Source organism: Pelecanus crispus, chromosome 4 (genome assembly GCF_030463565.1).
Source record: "Pelecanus crispus isolate bPelCri1 chromosome 4, bPelCri1.pri, whole genome shotgun sequence".
Taxonomy (NCBI): domain Eukaryota; kingdom Metazoa; phylum Chordata; class Aves; order Pelecaniformes; family Pelecanidae; genus Pelecanus; species Pelecanus crispus.
This window is the reverse complement of record NC_134646.1, coordinates 87,502,319-87,521,524: the sequence shown is the minus strand read 5'-3', so window position 1 is coordinate 87,521,524 and position 19,206 is coordinate 87,502,319. Positions and strand designations below refer to the sequence as shown.

At 70.9% G+C, this 19,206-nt stretch overlaps 3 protein-coding genes across 3 annotated transcripts; 2 read left to right on the top strand and 1 right to left on the bottom strand.

Annotated features, from left to right (window-relative positions):
- Positions 1 to 777: 777 nt before the first annotated feature.
- WDR54 (WD repeat domain 54) lies at positions 778 to 12,741 on the bottom strand. The gene is made up of 10 exons (XM_075709532.1): positions 12,695 to 12,741; positions 6,638 to 6,863; positions 5,663 to 5,725; positions 5,361 to 5,427; positions 4,909 to 4,965; positions 4,482 to 4,609; positions 1,997 to 2,097; positions 1,642 to 1,804; positions 1,360 to 1,434; positions 778 to 909 (listed from the first exon to the last, which is right to left on the bottom strand). Exons 1-10 carry the CDS (start codon positions 12,739 to 12,741, stop codon positions 778 to 780), a joined length of 1,059 nt encoding a protein of 352 aa, XP_075565647.1.
- Positions 10,185 to 10,806, top strand: C4H2orf81 (chromosome 4 C2orf81 homolog). Its single transcript, XM_075709378.1, has 3 exons — positions 10,185 to 10,409; positions 10,493 to 10,676; positions 10,799 to 10,806. The coding sequence occupies exons 1-3, from the start codon at positions 10,185 to 10,187 to the stop codon at positions 10,804 to 10,806; spliced, it is 417 nt and encodes a 138-aa protein (XP_075565493.1).
- A 3,148-nt stretch (positions 12,742 to 15,889) lies between the features above and the next one.
- On the top strand, positions 15,890 to 18,890 carry LOC142593496 (retinol dehydrogenase 12-like). The gene is made up of 6 exons (XM_075709892.1): positions 15,890 to 16,049; positions 16,943 to 17,182; positions 17,311 to 17,400; positions 17,477 to 17,665; positions 18,484 to 18,590; positions 18,696 to 18,890. The coding sequence occupies exons 1-6, from the start codon at positions 15,893 to 15,895 to the stop codon at positions 18,888 to 18,890; spliced, it is 978 nt and encodes a 325-aa protein (XP_075566007.1). The 5' UTR covers positions 15,890 to 15,892.
- Positions 18,891 to 19,206: the final 316 nt, after the last annotated feature.

Here is a 19,206-nt window from a genome sequence, read left to right as displayed (position 1 = left end):
GCAGCCCCCAGGGATGGGGCCAAATGCTGCGGGGGGGGGGGGGGGGGGGGAAGCGCAGGCTGGGCAGGAGGTCGCGTCAAAGCCACTTTGGGGGGCGCAGGGCGAGAATTAGGGGGGGGACGGAGCGGGGCGACAGCGCTGGCTGTCCCTGGGGCGTCCCGGTGCAGCTGCCTCTGCCTCTTCCAGCCCAGCTGTGGCCCCGCACATCTGGCCGGCGGCCGTGGGGATGCGAGGCCCCACGGGCACCCCCCGCGTCCCCCCGGGGAGGCTCCCCTCCTCCTCCTCCTCCTCCTCGCCGCCGCCGCCGTGGGGAAGGGCGGCCCCGCGGGTGCTGCACCCATGAGGCGTCGCGGCGGCTGGGAGCAGCTCCCCAGGCTCTCCCGGCCGGAGCAGCGTGTAGCGCAGGTTTGCCCTGGATCCTCTCCCGTCTGCACCCACAGCTGCCGCTGGGAAAAGAGCGGAGCCGGTTCTGCTCCCAGCCCCGCTGCCTCCGGGGCCCAGGGATCGGCTCTCGGTAGCCAGAGCGGCTCCAAGCCCGCGTTCCCTGCGCGGGTTTGCGTGGGGAGCGAGGTGATCCCGGCTCGGCTCCACCTTCGCGCAAATTCCCACCCCGCCGGGGGCACAGCTCTGTGCCGCCGCTGCCCGGGCGCCCACGGAGCAGAATTGGGGGCTCTGTGCTGAACCCCCCCCCCTCCCGCGTTGCTTACGGTGCCTGGGTGCCAACCGCGGTGCCGGGGTAGCCCGGCGCCGGCCTGGGCAGACCCCGCAGCTCGCGGCCTACGCCCGGCCGTAGCGGAAGATCTCGCTCAGGTCGTAGCCGGTGACGGCGAAGGAGTTTCCCTCGGGGTCGCAGAAGCGGGCGCCGCAGACCTGGGTGTCGGTCACACACTCGGCGTGGCAGTGCTCGATCTGCAGCGGGGAGAGGAGCCGGAACGGCGTTACGACGCCAGTACCACCCGCCGCAGCCAGAAACCCTGCCCAGGGTCCCTGCCCGCCTGCGGAGGCGTTACTGCGGGGCAACAGGACGGCGGGGACGGTGGGCGCGTGGCCGGGCCGGCGGGCCGTGGCTCGAGCTTGCCATTTTATTGGCACGAGAACCACAGCCCGGTCAGACGGCGCAGCCTTCCTGGCTGGTGCCTCCGCCTGGCCAGGACGAGCCCGGGGACGCGGCAGGAGGAAGGAGGAGAGCTGTGCCGCGCCGCGGCAGCTCTGACCGGGGCCGGGAGGGTTTCCACCGAGCCGCCAGCCCCTCTCCGTGGCCGCGGTGCCTCACCGGGGGCCGTGGGACAGAGCAGCCCCTGCGCCGCGGCCGACGGGGCAGCGATGGCTCCGAGCGCCGCGTGCTCGCCCCAGGCTCACCTCGACGTCATCGGTGTCCGGGTTCCTGCTGAGCTTCCAGACGTGAACGAAGGAGTCCTCTGCGCCCGACAGCAGCTGCAAAGGGAGTGGGACGGAGGCCGTGGGGACCGGGAGGCCAGAGGGAAGCCACGGAGGGCGGCAGTGCCGTGTGCCGGGGCAAGGGAGCAGCCCCGGCGTGGCCGTCCGCAGGCTGCCACGCTCCAGGACAGCGGGATGCCGGGACGGGATGCCGGGGCGGGATGCGGCACGCAGGCCGAGGTGCCCGGTCGCCACCAGCCGTACCTTTCCCGTCTGCGGCGCCAGGTCCAGGGCGTAGATCCATCGAGCGTGAGCGTTGACCTCGGCGCGCAGGAGGCCCGTTGCCGCCTCGTACAGCCGAATCTGCCCGTTTCCGTAGCCGGCAGCCACGATCCCGTTCCACAGCTTCACGGAGGAGCAGGTGCAGCTGGGCGCAGGGGCACGTCTCACCTTCTCCCCTCCCGGCCGCAGACCCCCGCGCTGGGGGCTGGTGCTGGCTGCCCCCCTCCTGCCGCCCTCCCACCCCTCGCGAGACGCCGCCGCGGTCCGGCCAGGGACGTCCAACACCCCCCACCGACGGGACCCCCGCTGCGTCGCTCCCTCCGCCCCTCGGGCTTACCCACAGGCTGGGATTTTGCCGAGCAGGGCGAATTCCTCTCCCGTGCTCCAGACGCAGAGGGTCCCAGCGTCATCAGCGGTCACCAGGTCGCCAGCCCCGTCCTGCAAAGCAGAGGCAGGTCAGCCCCCGCCCCGGCACCGCTCGCGGGGCAGCCAGCTCTGCCACCGGCAGCGAGGAGCTGACTCACGCCGGGCAGAAGGTTCTCGCTGCCCCGGTCACCTGCGCCGCTACGGTTGCTGCAAGGCAAAGCCAGAGCCTGCGGCAGGACGAGCTTAAAGTTTAACAGCTCGCAGAAACTGCTGACGCGTTCCGTGAGCAAGCGAGGCTTGGCCGGGATCGCGCGCGGGTGTTGCAGTCCAAACATGTTCGTGTTTGACAACGCTAATTACACACGGGATAAATCTCTAGGAAGAATTACCGCATCCCCTCCCTCCGCGCCGAGCCTCGACGCTCTTCACCCGACGGGCACCTGGGATTTCGCACGCCGGGCCCCGTCTCCCGTCGCTAGAAAGGCTTTAACGAACACAGCGCAAAGTCCGAGAGACGCAGACGGAGCAATGACGGAACAGCTTTCACGTAAACCAGCTCCGTAATTGGGCTAATTGGGAACCAGTTCGAAGCAATTAATTGTTCGGGGGAGTCCCGAACGCAGAGACTGTTAAATGCAACCAATTAGGGAAAGTATGAGAAAGCATCCTCGTTAGGAAGGAGGCAGCCAGTGACGAAGCAGCCAATTAGCGCGTCTGCAGAGACGTCGACCGGAGCGAGCTGAATTGAAGCAAGCCCCATCCCGGTCCCGGGCTCCGTAATCGGGTGAATCATAGAATCACAGCATTGTTTAGGTTGGAAAAGCCCTCTAAGATCACCCAGTCCAACCATCAACCTACATTGCCAAGTCCACACTAACCCAAAGCTCTCTCACCCGCCACGGGCAAGGTCACCGGCACCGGCAGCTCGGGTGGGTTATCGGCCTGCACCGGCGCCGGGGAGAGGCTCGCCCCTTCAGCCCGCGCACCGGCACGGCTCTGCCCTCGGCGCCTCGTCCCTGCCTTGGGGAGAAGCAGAGTCCTGCACCGGCAGCCAGCACGCCGGGACGGCTCCGGAGACACGGGCACGACGCGTCCTGTGCCCTCCTCTCAGGGACTGCTGTAGTAGCTCCCCGCTCTAAGGGCGGGAGCGTTAATTTTAGCGTTTCGTGGCCAGTTTTGCTCATTCGCTCTTGTACCGCAGCTGGCCTTTAGCTTCAACAGCTCCCCTGTGCTCCGGCCTTCATCCCGACGGGTCATGGGATGCTCTGGGCCGGCAACGAGCCGGCTCCCGCAGCCATGCCGCGTGCAGGGGGATCAGCTCCCTCACCATCTTTGTTGCCCCTCTCTGCTTCAGCGTTTGTGTTCCCAGAGCCGGGGCGACCAGGGCCGAGATTCAGTCAGCTGAGGAACGTGGAGCCCCAGGTGCTGAGAAGGCAGAGACCGGCTGAACGCCGACAGAAACGGGGAGAGTGGGATAACTGATGGGGTGGCTGCTCCCAGCTGCCCGGGCAGCAAAGGGAACAGCCCTGAAATACCACAGCGTACGAGCGCGGTGTTTTAAACTACATTTGAACCACGTTCAAACATTGGAGCAGGCTGCCCAGAGAGGTGGGGGAGTCCCCAGCCCTGGAGGGGTTCAACAAACGGGCAGAGGTGGCACTGGGGGACATGGTTTAGTGGGCATGGGGGTGTTGGGTTGATGTTGGGCTGATGATCTTAGAGGGCCTTTCCAACCTTAGCGATTCCTGGTTTTTACTTACATTAAAAATAATCCAGCCACCAAGCCAGGAAACACAAAATTGCTGCTCTCCCCTTAATGGGTTTAGTGGTGGAGTTGGCAGTGTCAGGTCGATGGTTGGACTGGGTGATCATAGAATCATCGAATCATGTAGGTTGGAAAAGACCTTTAAGATCATCCAGTCCAACCATCGACCTAACGCTGCCAAGTCATGATCTTAAAGGTCTTTTCCAACCTCAACGATTCCATTCTACGATTCTGTGACTTCAGTCTGCCTTAGCTCAGGACACCACACCAAGCCACGGCAGGACGGCTCCCAGGAGCGGGGAAGCGCCCATCCCAAGCCACCTCCTCCCCGAGCCGTACCCACCCTGACGGGGGGATTCCCCCCGTGCAGGGACAGCCACAAAAGCCAACGTCCCTGGTGAAGGGAGGGACGGCAGAGCCGCCCGCTGTCCTGCGCCGTGGAGAGCGGTCAGCGCGGGGGCAGCTCCGCCACCTCGCAGCCTCCCCAGACCTCGCCCGCAGCGGGGATCGGGCTGGCGACGGGGAGCACCGGCTCCCAGGGTGAGGGGCTGCACCTCGGGATGGGCTCAGCTCCCAGAGCCGGCACCTGCGAGCTGTCCCCGAGCCGGCCGAGGAGCCGTCCGGAGTCCCCACCACCCCCCTCGGCGCCAGGGACCCCACCGGCTTCCAGCGACGCTGACCCCACACGTACCGGAGCCCGGCCCAGCTCCGCCGCGATGTCGGTGATGGCGTCGCGGTGCTGCTCCAGGACCTCGCTCACGGCGATGTTCGTCCCTTTGGGGGGGATGTCAAACACCAGCACCAGCCCAGAGGACGTCCCTGCGGGCGGGACGGAGGAGCCATCAGCGGGGGCTCGGCCCACTCTGTCCCGGCAGCGAGCCCCCAGCTCTGGCTGTGCCTGCAGCCGGGCTCCTCGCTCCCCGCCGAAACCCGCTGCCTACGTGGGGCTGCTCCTCGCAGACCTGCCCCTCCGTTTGGCACGGGGCGGCTGCCCGCGAGAGCCGCGGCGCAGCGCCAGCCCCTTCGGCTGACCCCCGCGTCGCCATGCCGTCCCGGGGCCCCAGCGATGCCACCCTCCCTCCTCCTCCTCCTTCCCCAAACCCCCGGGCTTGGCTCACCCACGCAGATGAAGCGTCCGCCGGCTGCAGCGATCCCTCGAGCAAACACTGCTTGCGCTGGAAGGGAACCGAGAGCTGGTCAGGACCCGCGGCGGCTCCCAAGGAGCCGGGGAGAGCAGCGCAGCGGCGTGAGGCACCAGGGCACCCGTTCGAGTTTCGTCTTTGGGCTAGGCCCATAGCTGCCACGCCGGGTCCCTTCCGAACCCCTTCGCAGCCCCCCCAGGTCCCCGTCGAGCCAGGATCAAGGGGTCAGGGTGACGCTATGACCTTTTCCAGACCCTTCTGCGTAGGACTGTCCTGGCTCGATGCTAACCGGGTCCAGGAGCAGGGCTGCTGGGGGTCTCTAGGCCGGGAGGGACCGGGCTGCGCTACAGGAATCGCGCACATCCGGGGAAGGAGAGCGGGCAGAGGGGCCGGGGGGCTCCTCGCTGCGCTCCTACCGCGGGATTTACCTGGAGAATGCTCCGTGACGTCCAGCGCGTGCCAATAAACCATGATGGAGCCATCGGCCTCGTACATCTGGGGAGAGAAAGCCACGGGGTGAGGCCCAAGAGGGTGGGGAAAGTTTCTCTTACAGCTTCAGGCTCAACCGCTGCCCCGGGAGGTCTCCAAGAGAGAGCGACAGCTCTCTGGGCACGCAGCAGGACTTCTAGAAGGTTCCCCCGTGCCCCCAGGAGCCCAGCCGTCCGCACAGCGAGCTCACCCTCCTGGCATCGTGACTTTGCTTCTCACCTTCCGTGGAAAACCGCCTCACCTGGATCCCTTTCTGCGAGGTCAGCACCAGCAGGACCCGCGATGGCAGGACGCACCACGCAGCCTGGGAGGAAAGCAGGCTCAGCAGGAGACCAGGGCGGGGGAAGACGGGGCGAAAGCCCTCCCCACCTCCCCGGGGAGGGACAGGCGGCGGTCGCCCGCGCTCCTGGCTCCTCTCACGCGTTACAGGATGCAGATCCCTACCGTCCTCGGGGACCTCTCCGCGCTCTCACAAACCTTCTCAGGAGGCTCCTTCCCTCTCCCCCCTCCCCGTAACCAGCACACTGCGGGCTCCTGCTTCTGTCCCGGCGCCTCTACAGCCACGTGCGCTCGGCTGGGAAGGCCCTCCCTCCCCCTCCGTAGCGCCGCTGTCCCCTCCCCGCGCTCGGCATTCGGCCCCTTTGGGCCTTTGCTCGGTGGGTCCCATCCGCCCGGGAGCGAGCAGGCTGGCATTAAAGCACAGCCCCCTGCTAAGGCCGCCGCACCCCGCCGAGGCGGGCGCCGTCCTCGTCGGGGCACAGAAAGCGAAAGCAAAGATGGAGAGACGACGTCCCGGCAAAACCCCGGGCGCCCCTCGTCACGCTGCGCTCCCCCCGCCCCGCTCCCACCGGCCACGGTGAAGCCGCCGGCAGCGCCACGCTCCTTCCACCCAGCGCCCGCGCTCCGTGCAGCTGCCCCGCCCCGCCGCCTCCTCCGCAGTCGCGCAGCGAGCCGGTTCACGGTTTTGGAGGCTGCTCCAGCTCCACTTTGGAGGCAGCAGGGCCGGGGTTCGGAACCCGCTTCCCGTGAGGGGGAGCGGAGCTGCCTAAGCAGCTGCGGCGCGCCACAGCCCGCCCGGTGTCGGGCCTGCCGGAAGGCTGGCGACCAGAAGGCAGCAGCCGGCGAGCCGGCCCGCTTGCTCTCCGTGGGCGCGCGGCCCAGCGCGGAGGAGGCCCGGGAAGGGGTGCGGGCACCCCGGCAGCCCCGCAGCCTTCACCTGGGTGAGGAGGGAGGTGCTGACGGCCATCCCGCCCTCCTTGGCCTGCAGCTGCCGGTGGGAGAAGCCCAGGCCGTCGTTGGCGGCGCTGAGCAGGCTGAGGCTGGGGCCGTGCACGGCGCTGAAGCGGGCGGGCTGCCGGCCGGGCAGGCGCAGCACGCTGAGGTTGTTGTACAGGGCCGCGCTGCCGCTCCGCAGCGGGATGCTCTTCTCCTTGCGGTACATCCTGCGGGGGGGACGCCGCAGCTCCGGGGGGGGCCACGGCAGCTCCGGGGACATCGGCCGCGCACCGCCCCCGGCCTCCCGCCGCCCTCCCCAAATGCTGCCAGGCCCCCCCTCGCCCCCGGGTTGACCCCCACCAGGCCCTCCCCCCGCCGTCCCCCACCCCCGGGTTCCACCCGCCCGGGACACCCCACGCTGCCCCCAGGCCCCCGCGGTCTCCCCGGGGCCCCCCGGTCTCCCCAGACACCCCCCCCCCCGGTCTCCCCAGGTCCTCCCCAGGTCTCCCCGATCTCCCCAGGGCCTCCCGGTCTCCCCCGGGGCCCCCCCCGGTCTCCCTGGGCCCCCCCCGGTCCCTCCAGGTCCTCCCCAGACCCCCCCCCGGTCCCTCCAGGTCCTCCCCGGACCTCCCCCGGTCTCCCCAGGTCCGCCCGCCCCGGTCTTCCCCGGGCCCCTCCCGGTCTCCCCAGGTCACCTCCGGTCTCCCCGGAGCCCCCGGGCCCCCCCGATCTCCCCAGACCCCCCCCCGGTCTCCCCAGGTCCCCCCCGATCTCCCCAGGTCCCCCCCGGTCCTCCCCAGGTCCCCCCCGGTCTCCCCAGGCCCCCCCGGTCCCCCCAGGTCCCCCCCGATCTCCCCAGGTCCCCCCCGATCTCCCCAGGCCCCCCCCCGATCTCCCCAGGCCCCCCCCCGGTCTCCCCAGGTCCTCCCCAGGTCCCCCCGATCTCCCCAGGGCCTCCCGGTCTCCCCGGGGCCCCCCCCGGTCTCCCAAGACCCCGCCGGTCCCTCCAGGTCCTCCCCGGACCTCCCCCGGTCTCCCCAGGTCCGCCCGCCCCGGTCTTCCCCGGGCCCTCCCGGCCTCCCCAGGTCACCTCCGGTCTCCCCAGACCCCCTCCCGGTCCCCCCAGGTCCCCCCCGATCTCCCCAGGCCCCCCCCAGTCCTCCCAGGGCCCCCCCGGTCTCCCCAGGGCCCCCCCGGTCTCCCCAGGGCCCCCCCGGGCCCCCCCGCTCACCCGCCGCCGGCCGCAGCCATGGAGACGGCGGCGCCGCGTGATGACGCAAGGGGCGGCGCGCAGCGGTGGCGTCACCGCGCGCCGGGCGCCGGGGGCGGGGCCGCCGTTGCCGTGGAGACCGGGACGCCTCCGCCCCGCGGCGGTACGGGGGTGTACTGGGGTGTACTGGGACGTGCTGGGGTGTACTGGGGTGTACTGGGACGTGCTGGGACGTGCTGGGACGTGCTGGACATGCTGGGGTGTACTGGGGGTGTACTGGGGTGTACTGGGGTGTACTGGGGTGTACTGGGGTGTGCTGGGACATGCTGGGGTGTACTGGGATGTGCTGGGGGTGTACTGGGGTGTGCTGGGATGTGCTGGGACATGCTGGGGTGTACTGGGACGTGCTGGGGTGTACTGGGGTGTACTGGGACGTGCTGGGGTGTGCTGGGACGTGCTGGGACATGCTGGGGTGTACTGGGGGTGTACTGGGGGTGTACTGGGGTGTACTGGGGTGTGCTGGGACATGCTGGGGGTGTACTGGGGGTGTACTGGGGTGTGCTGGGACATGCTGGGGTGTACTGGGGGTGTACTGGGGGTGTACTGGGGTGTACTGGGGTGTACTGGGGTGTGCTGGGACATGCTGGGGGTGTGCTGGGGGTGTACTGGGATGAGCTGGGCTGTACTGGGGTGTGCCGGGGTGCATTGGGGTGTACTGGGATGTGCTGGGGTGTACTGGGCTGTGCTGGGGTGTACTGGGGCATGCTGGGGTGTACTGGGATGAGCTGGGCTGTACTGGGGCGTGCCGGGGTGCATTGGGGTGTACTGGGATGTGCTGGGGTGTACTGGGGCATGCTGGGGTGTACTGGGATGAGCTGGGCTGTACTGGGGCGTGCCGGGGTGCATTGGGGTGTACTGGGATGTGCTGGGGTGTACTGGGGCATGCTGGGGTGTACTGGGATGTGCTGGGGTGTACTGGGGCATGCTGGGGTGTACTGGGATGAGCTGGGCTGTACTGGGGCGTGCCGGGGTGCATTGGGGTGTACTGGGATGTGCTGGGCTGTACTGGGGCATGCTGGGGTGTACTGGGATGAGCTGGGCTGTACTGGGGCGTGCCAGGGTGCATTGGGGTGTACTGGGATGTGCTGGGGTGTACTGGGGCATGCCGGGGTGTACTGGGATGAGCTGGGGTGTACTGGGGCATGCTGGGGTGTACTGGGATGAGCTGGGCTGTACTGGGGCGTGCCGGGGTGCATTGGGGTGTACTGGGATGTGCTGGGCTGTACTGGGGCATGCTGGGGTGTACTGGGATGTGCTGGGCTGTACTGGGGCGTGCCGGGGTGCATTGGGGTGTACTGGGATGTGCTGGGGTGTACTGGGGCATGCCGGGGTGTACTGGGATGAGCTGGGGTGTACTGGGGCATGCTGGGGTGTACTGGGATGAGCTGGGCTGTACTGGGGCGTGCCGGGGTGCATTGGGGTGTACTGGGATGTGCTGGGCTGTACTGGGGCATGCTGGGGTGTACTGGGATGTGCTGGGCTGTACTGGGGCGTGCCGGGGTGCATTGGGGTGTACTGGGATGTGCTGGGCTGTACTGGGGCATGCTGGGGTGTACTGGGATGAGCTGGGGTGTACTGGGGCATGCTGGGGTGTACTGGGATGAGCTGGGGTGTACTGGGGCGTGCCGGGGTGCATTGGGGTGTACTGGGATGAGCTGGGCTGTACTGGGGCATGCCGGGGTGCATTGGGGTGTACTGGGATGAGCTGGGCTGTACTGGGGCATGCCGGGGTGCATTGGGGTGTACTGGGATGTGCTGGGCTGTACTGGGGCATGCTGGGGTGTACTGGGATGAGCTGGGCTGTACTGGGGCGTGCCGGGGTGCATTGGGGTGTACTGGGATGAGCTGGGCTGTACTGGGGCGTGCCGGGGTGCATTGGGGTGTACTGGGATGAGCTGGGCTGTACTGGGGCATGCCGGGGTGCATTGGGGTGTACTGGGATGTGCTGGGCTGTACTGGGGCATGCCGGGGTGCATTGGGGTGTACTGGGATGAGCTGGGGCACACGGGGGGTGCCGCGGCGGGTGCCAGGACGCCGCGTCAGAGGCGCCGCGGGACGGGGCACAGAGGCTCCCCCCGTCCCCCCGTCCCCCCGTTCCCGGTGTCGCCGCTGGGCCCCGGGGCAGCGGAGGCCCCCGTGCCGTGGGCCAGGGGGTCCCGGCTCTGGTCCCTCTCAGGCTGGGGGGGACCCCGGGCCGCCCCCGTCCCAGGCGCAGCGTGGCCCGGGCGCCGTGCGGGGAGGCGGGAGCTGCGAGGGCCGCCGTGTCTCTCCGCAGAAAATGACCCCCCGGGAGCGGGCGGCCGCCGCCAAGTCGCGCGGGGAGAAATCCCGGCCGCCCACCGTCGCCGCTGCCCGAGCCGACGCCATCCCCGGGCGCCTGCCCGAGGCGGAATGGCTCTCCCTGCTCGCGGCTGAGCAAGCGGACCGGGACGCCGGCGACGTCCTCGCGGAGCTCTTGGAGCGCGCGATGGACGAGTGCTCCAAAGCCTACGCGGTGCGGGAGGTGAGCGCGCCCGGATCCCCGCTGTTGGGGGGGGGATCCCGGGCGCGCCGGGGCGGGGGGCTCAGGCCTGGCTCTGCCCGCAGCGCGTGCCCTTCACCGTGGGCCAGGCGCGCGACGCCATCCTGCAGATCGCCCAGTGGCGCTTCCTGGCGCGGGACGAGGGCGAGACGGACCCCGAGGCCGACGGCGCCTGGCGGGAGGACGAGGAGCCCCAGCCCCGCACCACGGACTCCTGGGCGCAGGGCTCCGTCCCTGTCCTGCGCATCCGTCTGTCCCCGTGCCTGGGAGAGGTGAGATGTGCCCCAGCGTGCCCCGACCCGCCCCATGGCCCCGACTCTCCCCATTGCCCCAATGCGCCCCATGGCCCCGACCCGCCCCATGGCCCCCAGGCAGCTGAGCTCTTCCCTTCCCCTGCCTGTGGGGCTGGGGCCAGCGAGCCCCACAGGGAAGGGCTGAGCCCCACAGGGAAACTGAGCCCCACAGGGAAGGGCTGAGCCCCATAGAGAAGCTGAGCCCCACGGGGAAGGGCTGAGCCCCACAGAGAAGCTGAGCCCCACAGGGAAACTGAGCCCCACAGGGAAGGGCTGAGCCCCATAGAGAAGCTGAGCCCACAGGGAAGTGCTGAGCCCCACAGGGAAGGGCTGAGCCCCATAGAGAAGCTGAGCCCCACAGGGAAGTGCTGAGCCCCACGGGGAAGGGCTGAGCCCCATAGAGAAGCTGAGCCCCACGGGCAAGTGCTGAGCCCCACAGGGAAGGGCTGAGCCCCACAGAGAAGCTGAGCCCCACAGGGAAACTGAGCCCCACGGGGAAGGGCTGAGCCCATAGAGAAGCTGAGCCCCACAGGGAAGGGCTGAGCCCCACAGAGAAACTGAGCCCCACGGGGAAGTGCTGAGCCCCACGGGGAAGGGCTGAGCCCCATAGAGAAGCTGAGCCCCACAGGGAAACTGAGCCCCACAGGGAAGGGCTGAACCCCATAGAGAAGCTGAGCCCCACAGGGAAGTGCTGAGCCCCACGGGGAAGGGCTGAGCCCCACAGGGAAGGGCTGAGCCCCACAGGGAAGCTGAGCCCCACAGGGAAGGGCTGAGCCCCACAGGGAAGCTGAGCCCCACAGGGAAGGGCTGAGCCCCACAGGGAAGGGCTGAGCCCCACAGGGAAGCTGAGCCCCACAGGGAAGGGCTGAGCCCCACAGGGAAGGGCTGAGCCCCATAGAGAAGCTGAGCCCCACAGGGAAGTGCTGAGCCCCACGGGGAAGTGCTGAGCCCCATAGAGAAGCTGAGCCCCACGGGGAAGTGCTGAGCCCCACAGAGAAGCTGAGCCCCACAGGGAAACTGAGCCCCACGGGGAAGGGCTGAGCCCCATAGAGAAGCTGAGCCCCACAGGGAAGGGCTGAGCCCCACGGGGAAGGGCTGAGCCCCACAGAGAAACTGAGCCCCACGGGGAAGTGCTGAGCCCCACGGGGAAGTGCTGAGCCCCATAGAGAAGCTGAGCCCCACGGGGAAGGGCTGAGCCCCATGGGGAAGGGCTGAGCCCCACGGGGAATTGCTGAGCCCCACGGGGAAGGGCTGAGCCCCATGGGGAAGCTGAGCCCGGGCTGCTCTGGGGCCATGGGCCACCGGCTGAGCCCGTGGGCCCGGTGGGGGGGTTCCTCCCGGTGCTTCTGCACGGCCCCTGGCAGGGCAGAGCCCCCCAAACGCCCCCCGAGGAGCCGGGAGTCCGTGCCGAGGCGGGCAGGGGGGGAGCGCGCGTGGGCAGGGGCTGCCGTGTTCGCGGGGGCTGCACCGGGGGGGGTTTGGTTGTTGCTGGGATGGTTCCGGGCTCCGGCGGTGCCGAGGGCCGAGCTGGCAGCTCCGGTGGGTGAGCAGCAGCTCCCACGCGCCGAGGGGGCCGGGGCTGTGCCCGCTGCTGTCCTGGGCCGGGGGTGGCAGTGCCGCCGACACCGAATCGCCCCCATCGGGCACCCCGGCACCCCCGGCCCACACCAGGTCCCCTCCTGGGCAGGTCTCCGGGGCGCGGACCCCGTGCCAGCGTGGAAGGCAGGACCCCCCCGCGGCGGCCGAGGCCGGAGCTCCCCCCGTGCAGCCCCGCTGCCCCGGCCAGCTCCCCACCGCCGCCGTCGCCATCCCGCCCGTGCCAGCGCCGTCCCGCCCGGAGCTGCTGCCGGACGAGGCGGCCACCGCTCCCCGTCCCCCCGACGGAAAACCGCCCCGCGCCCGGCCCCCGCTGCCTCAGCCAGCCCCGCTCTGCCCGGCCGGGCCACCGGCTCCCTGCTCGCCCCCAGGCCCGGCTGAACTCCCGGAGCAGCCGGAGGAGCGACGGCGTCCGCCGCGGTCATCCCACGGGGATGCGGAGGGGAGCGGCGCGGCGGGGGTCCGCAGCCGTGGGCCGCCGCCGCCTCCCTCCTGCCCCAGCCTGGACACGACCCGGGCAGGGAGGCCCCCGCGCAGCACCGGGGTGAAGGGAGAGGGGGCTGGCTCCCTCCTGGGGGTCCCCAGGCTGGGCCCCGGCAGCCGGCCCCCGCGCTGGATCAGGCCCCAGGTGGAGGTGCCGGAGCCGGGCGCGGGGGCCAAGCTGCCGGCACATCGCCAGGGCGGCCGCAGGCGCGGCCGGGGGCCGGAGCCGGGCAGCTCGCGGTTGCCCCGGGGGCTGCTCACCGTGGGGGGGACGCAGCCCCAGCCGCCGCCCCCGGGGTCCCCGCAGCCCCCCAGCCCCGTGCCCTGGCACTTCGGCTCCATGCTGGCCTCCGCTCGGCTGGCCCCCGGCGTGACCATCAGACGGGGCGGCAGCGTGACGCATGGGCTCTGCGTCCCCGCTCATGGCGAGGAGGAGGAGGAGGAGGAGGCCAAGCGGGACCTGAGGCCCATCCGCCCCGCCGTGCCCTCCCCGGCCATTGCGGCCAGGTGGGTCACGGGCGACGGCGAGCGGTGAGGGCGGCACGCTGCCCACGCCGCCCCGGGGCCCGTGCGGGGCGAGCCCCCCGCTCCATGCCGGCCCGCTCCCCGTCCCCGCCGCCCGGGCGGTCCCGCCTGGCTGCCCACCGCGTCCCACGCCTTTCCCACGCCGGCAGCCCCGGGGTGCGGGCGCAGCCCGGGCAGGAGCTGCGGCGCTGCGGGAGGCTGCTGACGCCCCGCGGGCTTCATCCCCGTCCTCCCCCTCGCATCCCGGGGAGCAAACCCGCCCGCTTGGCCGTGATCCCGCGGCTCATCCGCTGGGAAGCCGGCTCCAGCAGCTCGGCGGCTGCGTGCCCGGCTGGGCGCTGCCCTCGCCCTGCAGCGCGGCGGCCGGGTGCCCCAGCTCCGGGAGACACCCGCCGCACGAGGCTGGCTCCTTCTCCGCTGCTTTCGGCACGTTTCCACCTGCGTCCCCGCGAGTTACCGCCGCGAGCAGCAGGTCCGGCGCGGGGCGGGGTGCCCACGCGGTGCCGCGGGGCTGCGCGGGCTCTCCCGGCTGTCGGCGAGGCCGGGAGCTCGGTGGCCTTTGCAAACTCTGTTAAAGAAAGCAGAAATAAAGTAAAGAGGTTTCTGTCGCTCGGCTCTCGTCCCCTGGCAAAGAGCGGCCCTGCGGCTGTCGCGCCGCGAGCTCCCGCACCGGCGCAGGGGCCGGCAGCGCAGGCCGCAGCAGCGCACGGAGCCGCCGGCCCTCCGGCACGCGTCGCCGCAACCCACCGTCACCTCCAGCTGGTTTTCGGCTTGTACCCTGCAGCCGATTTGCCACCAAACAAGAAACGAGAGGGATTTACCGGGGTGAAACGCCTGTGCGACTTCGCCGCGGGAGCTCGCCCTGGGGTTTGCCACCGCCCCGTGTCCCCGGGCTGCGGCGCTGGCCCCGCTCCCTGCCCGCGGAGGCACGGCCGCCTCCAAACCGCTCTGCCTGCACGGCCCGGCCGGCTGCGCGCCGGTGCCGCCGGTGCCTTCGGCCGCGTCCGTGGCGGGCGGCCCTGGCTCTGCTCCCCGCACCCAAAGCCACCGGCGCTGGTGGGGCCGAGCCACCGCAGGGCTGTTTGCCAGCTCCGACAGCGCTCCGGCTGCGCAAACACCCCATTTTTTTTTTTTTTTGGTATAAACTGGGTGCTGCGATGGTGCGGGGCGATGCTCAGGGACGGTTGAGCTTAGGGACGGCTCAGCTGGGGCAGAATCCCAGTGCCAGGGAAATGCTGGAGACTTTGGAGGCCGGAGCGGCCGGGGAACGGCAGCAGCTTAGAGTCAGAGAATCATTTTGGTTGGGAAAGGCCGCTAAGGTCGTCGAGTCCAACCGCAGCTGGGGCCCAGCGATGCCCGTCCGGTGCCGGAGGCTCGGGGGCTGCAGGAGCCCCAGGAGAGCCGGGCCCGTTCCTGGGGGAAGCATCTGCTGAGCTGCTAAAAACCCAGACGGGGCCGGCTGGGAGCCTGCCCGGCAAAGGGCCGTGCCTGCATCTCCGGGGACGGTGCCGAGTCTCCGGGGAAGGTGCCTGCATCCTCGGGGAAGGTGCCTGCATCCTCGAGGAAGGTGCCTGTGTCTCTGGGGAAGGTGCCCGCATCCCCAGGGAAGGGCCATGCCCGTGTCCCCGGGGAAGGTGCTCACATCCCCAGGGAAGGTGCCCGCATCCCTGGGGAAGGTGCCTGCATCCGCAGGGAAGGGCCGTGCCTGTGTCCCTGGGGAAGGTGCCCGCATCCCCGGGGAAGGTGTCCGCATCCCCAGGGAAGGTGCTCACATCCCCGGGGAAGGTGTCCGCATCCCCAGGGAAGGTGCTCACATCCCCAGGGAAGGTGCCCGCATCCCCAGGGAAGGTGCCCGCATCCCCAGGGAAGGTGCTCACATCGCCAGGGAAGGTGCCCGCATCCCCAGGGAAGGGCCGTGCCTGTGTCCCTGGGGAAGGTGCTCACGTCTCCGGGGAAGGTGCCTGCATCCCTGGGGAAGGTGCTCACATCCCCAGGGAAGGGCTGTGCCCGCGTCCCCAGGACGCCGGCCTGGCCAGGGGGACGGGGACCTGGAGTTGGGGCTGCGCTGGCGGGACGGGGTGGGCAGGGTCTTCCTGGACGCCCACCCCGCTGTGCAGCCGCCCCCGGGCTGCAGCCTCCTCCGTCTCCCCGCGTGCTCCGGCCGCAGCGCGGCACCCCGGGGTCCCTCGCTGGGGCTGCGCCCCGTCCCGGCAAACCCTCCAGCGGGTCGTGCCCCCGCGCGGCAGGACGGGGACCTGGGGGCTGCCCGGTGGGCATCGCCCCTCCTGCGGCGGCTGCCGCGGGGCGGGCGAGGGGCTCGCTGGAGTGGGCGAGCAGCCCCGGGGTGGCACGAGGGACGCGTGGCGCAGCCTCCTGCCTGCTCCACCCTTCCGTAGGGTACGAGCCCAGCGAGTGCTTTCCGGCAGACTTTCCCCTTTTCTGTTCCTGGAAGCTCGGGGAGCCGGAGGGGGCTGTGCCGTGCCAAGGCTGCCGCGCTGGGTGAAGGTCCCCGGCCGACCTCCAGCCCCGGCCGGACTCTGTCCCCCAGCCGGCCCCCGTGCCCCGGCCATGGAGCTGCTGAGTGCCTGCAGCCACCCGTGCTGGTTCCTGCTCGCGCTGCTCCTGGGGCTGCTCCTCCGGGCCACGCGGAGACGCGCCTGGGACCCCCGCGAGTCTCCCACCGACCTGACCGGCAAGACGGTGATCGTCACCGGAGCCAACAGCGGTGAGCGGGGACCGGTGGCAGGGTGGGGCTGGGGTCTCCGGCTGCGGGGCCAGGGGTGCGGGTCCTGCCTGGCCGTGGGACCCAGCCACCCTCCTTTTGCGCCGGAGCCGGGGGAGGCGGCAGCTGCCCGCTCCCCACGGATGGAGAAGGGGCCGGAGGCGCGTGCGTGGCTGACGGCACGACGGCACGGAGCTGTGGGGCGGCACACAGGGGACACGGGCCCCCCTCCTCCAGCTGCCGAACCACAGCCCCCGCTTCGGTGCTGCAAGTGAGCAGCCGGTCCCTGGGCACGCACGACGCGCTCCCGGCACCCTGGGCACGCTCACGCCGGCTGCCCTCAGGCATCCTCTGCATCATGCTGACCGCCGGCCTCCGCGCCGCGTGCTCGGGAGCTGGTCCCTGGTGAGCTGCCCCAGCCGGCCGGCGTCCTCTGCCCGGGAGCAACTCTGCCTCGCCGGGCTCCGGGCAGCCCCGCGGCCCCTGCCCAGCCTCTGCGGCCGGACTCTGCCCCAGCCGGGTTAATGACTGATAGCCAAGGCCACCGCTGGCCCGGAGCCAGAGCCGCGCGCTGGAGACGGGGTCGCTGCTCCCACCGGCGTCCCGCTGCAAAGCACGGGGTTGGTGCCGGCACAGCCGGGGGCAGTGGGACCCGCAGGGCTGGGGATGTCCGGCGGTTAGGGTTAGGGTTAACCCTAACACCCTCGGCGGTGTCCCCTCGCACGCGGGGCACTGGGGTGCCCGCCCCGCCGGTACCCGTTGTTCCCCGCTGCGCGGGAGCACCGATGTGCAGCGGTGCTGGCACGGTGCGGCTGGGTGAGGGGCACGGACCCCCAGGGACCCCTTGCCGTGGGGACCCGGCGGGGATCAGCCCGCGCCCGCTCCGTGTGCTGCAGGCATCGGCAAGTGCGTGGCCCTGGACCTGGCCCGCAGGAATTCCCGCACCATCCTGGCGTGCCGGAGCCGGGAGCGTGGCCAGGCAGCCGTGGAGGAGATCCGGGCGGCCACCGGCAACCCCGCGGTGCTGCTGCGGCTGCTGGACACCAGCTCGCTGGCCTCCGTGCGTGCCTTCGCCCGGGCCGTGCTGCGGGAGGAGAAACGGCTGGATGTGCTGGTGAACAACGCCGGCGTCACCGGTACGCACCGGGGTTGGGGTCAGGCATCTGCCGCCCCCGGCCCGGCCCCGGCCGGGGTCCAGCTCCCCGTCCCGCTGCGGCGAGCGATGCCTGCCCGGCTCCCGGCCCCACGGCCTCCCCTCTGCCAGGGCTGCCCTTTGCCATCACGCCGGAGGGGCTGGAGCAGACCTTCGCCACCAACTACCTGGGCCCGTTCCTGCTCACCAACCTGCTGCTGGGTGAGCGCCGGGGCTGCCGGGGCCGGGGGGCTCCGGGGACCCCTCCCCGCTCACCCCCTGCTCCGCGTCCGCGCAGACCTCCTGAAGGCGTCGGCGCCCGCCCGCGTCGTCAACCTCTCGTCCTTCCGGCACAACGCGGGCACCGCCGACAGCCGCTACCTCACCGGGCAGGAGCGGCTCAGCGGCTCCGACGCTGCCTACAGCAGCACCAAACTGATGAACGTCCTCTTCACCGCCGAGCTGGCGCGGCGCCTGCAGGGCACAGGTGGGTGCCAGGCCGAGCCGTGCCGAGCTGTGCTGTGCCGTGCTGCGCCTTGCCATGCTGTGCTGAGCTGTGCTGTGCCGAGCTGTGCTGTGCCATGCTGTGCCGTGCCGTGCCCTGCCCTGCCATGCACGGCCATACCGTGCCATGCTGTGCTGTACTGTGCCCTGTCCTGCCATGCCCGGCTGTTCTGTGCCACGCACAGCCATACCATGCCATGCTGTGCCATACTATGCCTTGCCATGCCATGCTGTGCTGAGCTGTGCTGTGCCTGGCCACACCGTGCCATGCCGTGCCTTGCCCAGCTGTTCTGTGCCATGCATGACCATACCGTGCCATGCCATGCTGTGCCACACCACGCCATACCATACCGTGCCACGCCATACCATACTTTGCCACGCCACACCATGCCACGCCATGCCAAGGCATGCCATACCACGCCAGCCGTGCCCTGCTGAGCCGTGCCACGCAGCTCCCGGGGAGGGCTGCATGCCAGGGCCGTCTGCCCATCCCAACCGCGCCGTGCTGCTGCGCCGCGACGCAGGGGCTGCACGATGGGGCTGAGGGGTCTTGGCTCTGGTGGAAGCTCCCCGGGACCCCCCATGGGCGGGAGAGCCCTGGCCAGGGCTGGCCGTGTCCCCTGGGGTGGCCACGGTGCCGGGGCACAGAGGAGCCCCAGCTCCGATGCCGGGCTCAGGGCTGCTCCCGGTGGGGCAGCAACGAGGGATTCAGGCCCCGGCGGCAGGGACCGGGATGGGAGCAGGGTCCCCGTGGTCCTCAGCCCTGCTCCCCGGCGCGGTGCTGACGCTGCGGCTCGGCAGGGGTGACCGCCAACGCCGTGAGCCCCGGCGTGGTGAGCACCAACATCATGCGCCACTTCAGCCGGCCCGTCCGGGCGCTCTTCAGCCTCATCCGCCCCTTCATAAAGGTGAGCGGGGGCGGGCGCGGGGCCAGATCCTGCCTGGACCACCCCCGTCCCACGGCCCCGGCGGGGAGCGGCCGGGCCCCCTCCTCACCCGCCTTCGCCCGGCAGTCGGCGGAGCAGGGGGCCGTCAGCGCCATTTACTGCGCGGTCTCGGAAGACGTCTCGGGCATCACGGGCAAGTACTTCGACAGCGACTGCAGGCTGGCGCTGCCCTCCGCGGCCGCCCGCGACACCGGCCTCGCTCGCAAGCTCTGGGAGGAGTCGGAGCGGCTGTCGGGGCTCACCGATGGCCCCCGGCACTGAGCCGGCAGCGACTCTGCGTGGGGACACGGCAGCGGCTGTGCCGGGGTCCCCGCAGCTCCCCGGGACGCCGGGCAGGACACGGCCATGGGGATGCTGGTGCTGGTGCCATGCGGGCTGGGGGCAGCCAGCGCCGGGAGCTGCCGCAGCCCCAGCGGTGCCGGCACCCCGAAGTGCAGCAGAGGGGAGTCACCGTGCCTGAGCCAGCCCCTTCCCCAAAAGGGAGAGCGGCCACGGGGCCCAGCCCTGCCGGGACGGGGCGTAGACGGTGCCGCCGGCTGCGGCGTGACTCCTTTATTAAAAAGCCCGGCGCAGCCGG

What these genes read in the sequence shown, in the direction of transcription:
- C4H2orf81 (XM_075709378.1), top strand. Translation starts at nt 10,185, where the DNA reads ATGACCCCCCGGGAGCGGGCGGCCGCCGCCAAGTCGCGCGGGGAGAAA. An exon ending in AAGCCTACGCGGTGCGGGAG is followed by an intron (nt 10,410 to 10,492) that starts GTGAGCGCGCCC and finishes CTCTGCCCGCAG; the next exon opens with CGCGTGCCCTTCACCGTGGG.
- WDR54 (XM_075709532.1), bottom strand. Translation starts at nt 12,741, where the DNA reads ATGACCGCGGCGGACGCCGTCGCTCCTCCGGCTGCTCCGGGAGTTCA. An exon ending in GCACCTCCCTCCTCACCCAG is followed by an intron (nt 5,726 to 6,637) that starts GTGAAGGCTGCG and finishes CTTTCCTCCCAG; the next exon opens with GCTGCGTGGTGCGTCCTGCC. An exon ending in CGGAGCTGGGCCGGGCTCCG is followed by an intron (nt 2,098 to 4,481) that starts GTACGTGTGGGG and finishes TCTGCTTTGCAG; the next exon opens with GACGGGGCTGGCGACCTGGT.
- LOC142593496 (XM_075709892.1), top strand. Translation starts at nt 15,893, where the DNA reads ATGGAGCTGCTGAGTGCCTGCAGCCACCCGTGCTGGTTCCTGCTCGCG. An exon ending in GCTCACCAACCTGCTGCTGG is followed by an intron (nt 17,401 to 17,476) that starts GTGAGCGCCGGG and finishes GCGTCCGCGCAG; the next exon opens with ACCTCCTGAAGGCGTCGGCG. An exon ending in GCGGCGCCTGCAGGGCACAG is followed by an intron (nt 17,666 to 18,483) that starts GTGGGTGCCAGG and finishes GCGGCTCGGCAG; the next exon opens with GGGTGACCGCCAACGCCGTG.